Source organism: Pygoscelis adeliae, unplaced genomic scaffold, assembly GCF_000699105.1.
Source record: "Pygoscelis adeliae isolate BGI_AS28 unplaced genomic scaffold, ASM69910v1 Scaffold209, whole genome shotgun sequence".
Classification (NCBI taxonomy): Eukaryota; Metazoa; Chordata; class Aves; order Sphenisciformes; family Spheniscidae; genus Pygoscelis; species Pygoscelis adeliae.
Genome location: NW_008825538.1, coordinates 207,533 through 208,567, shown reverse-complemented (window position 1 = coordinate 208,567; position 1,035 = coordinate 207,533). Strand labels below are relative to the sequence as shown.

The 1,035-nt window shown below is 60.4% G+C and overlaps 1 protein-coding gene across 1 annotated transcript in view; it reads left to right on the top strand.

Moving 5' to 3' along the window:
• Positions 1 to 801, top strand: part of RNF24 (ring finger protein 24) — a 27,688-nt gene extending 26,887 nt beyond the window's left edge. Inside the window, exon 6 of the mRNA XM_009331897.1 lies at positions 568 to 801. Coding sequence (XP_009330172.1) covers positions 568 to 801 — 234 coding nt within the window. The remainder of the gene's footprint in view (positions 1 to 567) is intronic.
• Positions 802 to 1,035: the final 234 nt, after the last annotated feature.

The following is a 1,035-nucleotide window of genomic DNA, read 5'->3' as shown; positions in this document are numbered from 1 at the left end:
AGAATAAATGAGCTCTCAGATGCAACAGATCCCAAACAGTTGCCCAGAGGGGTGGTGGATGCCCCATCGCTGGAAGGGTTCAAGGTCAGGCTGGATGGGGCTCTGAGCCACCTGATCGAGTTGAAGCTGTCCCTGCCCGCGGCCGGGGGGCTGGACTGCATGGCCTCGAGAGGTCCCTTCCAACCCAAACCACGCCATGCCTCTGTATTATCCCGCTCAAACCCCTCAGCCCTGGCAGTACGACGTGGGGTACAACCGAAACCTCCGTGTGCTGCGGGAAAAGCACAAAAAATTTTCTTCCGCAGACAGCACGCAGCAAAGATTACCTTTCACGCGAAGACGACTCTCGTTCTTCCCCCCCTCCATCTTATCGTTGTCGTCAAAGTACTGGATGCGTTCAGGAAGTTCCAGGCCCACAGTTACCTGGAGTCTGGACAACGCCTTGCTTTATGCCGCGTCTGCTGTCTGGAACGCTTACCCAGTGGAGCTGACAGGGCAGGAACGTCACACAGGACCTAATCTAGCAAAGAGCACGTCTTCCGAATTCGTAGTTTCTTCCCTTTTCAGGCCCAAACGAGAGGCGGGTACCACACAAGGAGCCCAGCGAGCTGCGGAGCACCTTGCGAGTACTCGGATCTCGGGCTGCAGCAAGGTGTAGAGCCGGACGCGACTTGCTGCGCCTCTACCGCGCGTTACCGCAGCCGAACCGCAAGCTACCCCAACGGGCACGGGCTGTCCGGCACCGCGCTCCGCCGTCCGAGCGGGCGCGGGGATCAGCGGGCTGAAACCCAACCGGTCTGAAAAGAAACCGCGACTTCGCAAGGTGCGTTCCAGTCAGGACGCCGGTCATCCCGACGTTCGGGGGTAAACCCCGGCGAGTGCGAACTGCAGCGATCCGTCTTCACAAGAGAGCGCTTCGCCCTGCCGAGGGAAGGACGGCCCCTACACGCAGCTGAGCTGCTCAGCCGGAACGGCAGAGCGAGAACACCCCGGAGTAGGACCTCCCCTCTAACGGACGTGTCAGGGAGGGAAGGC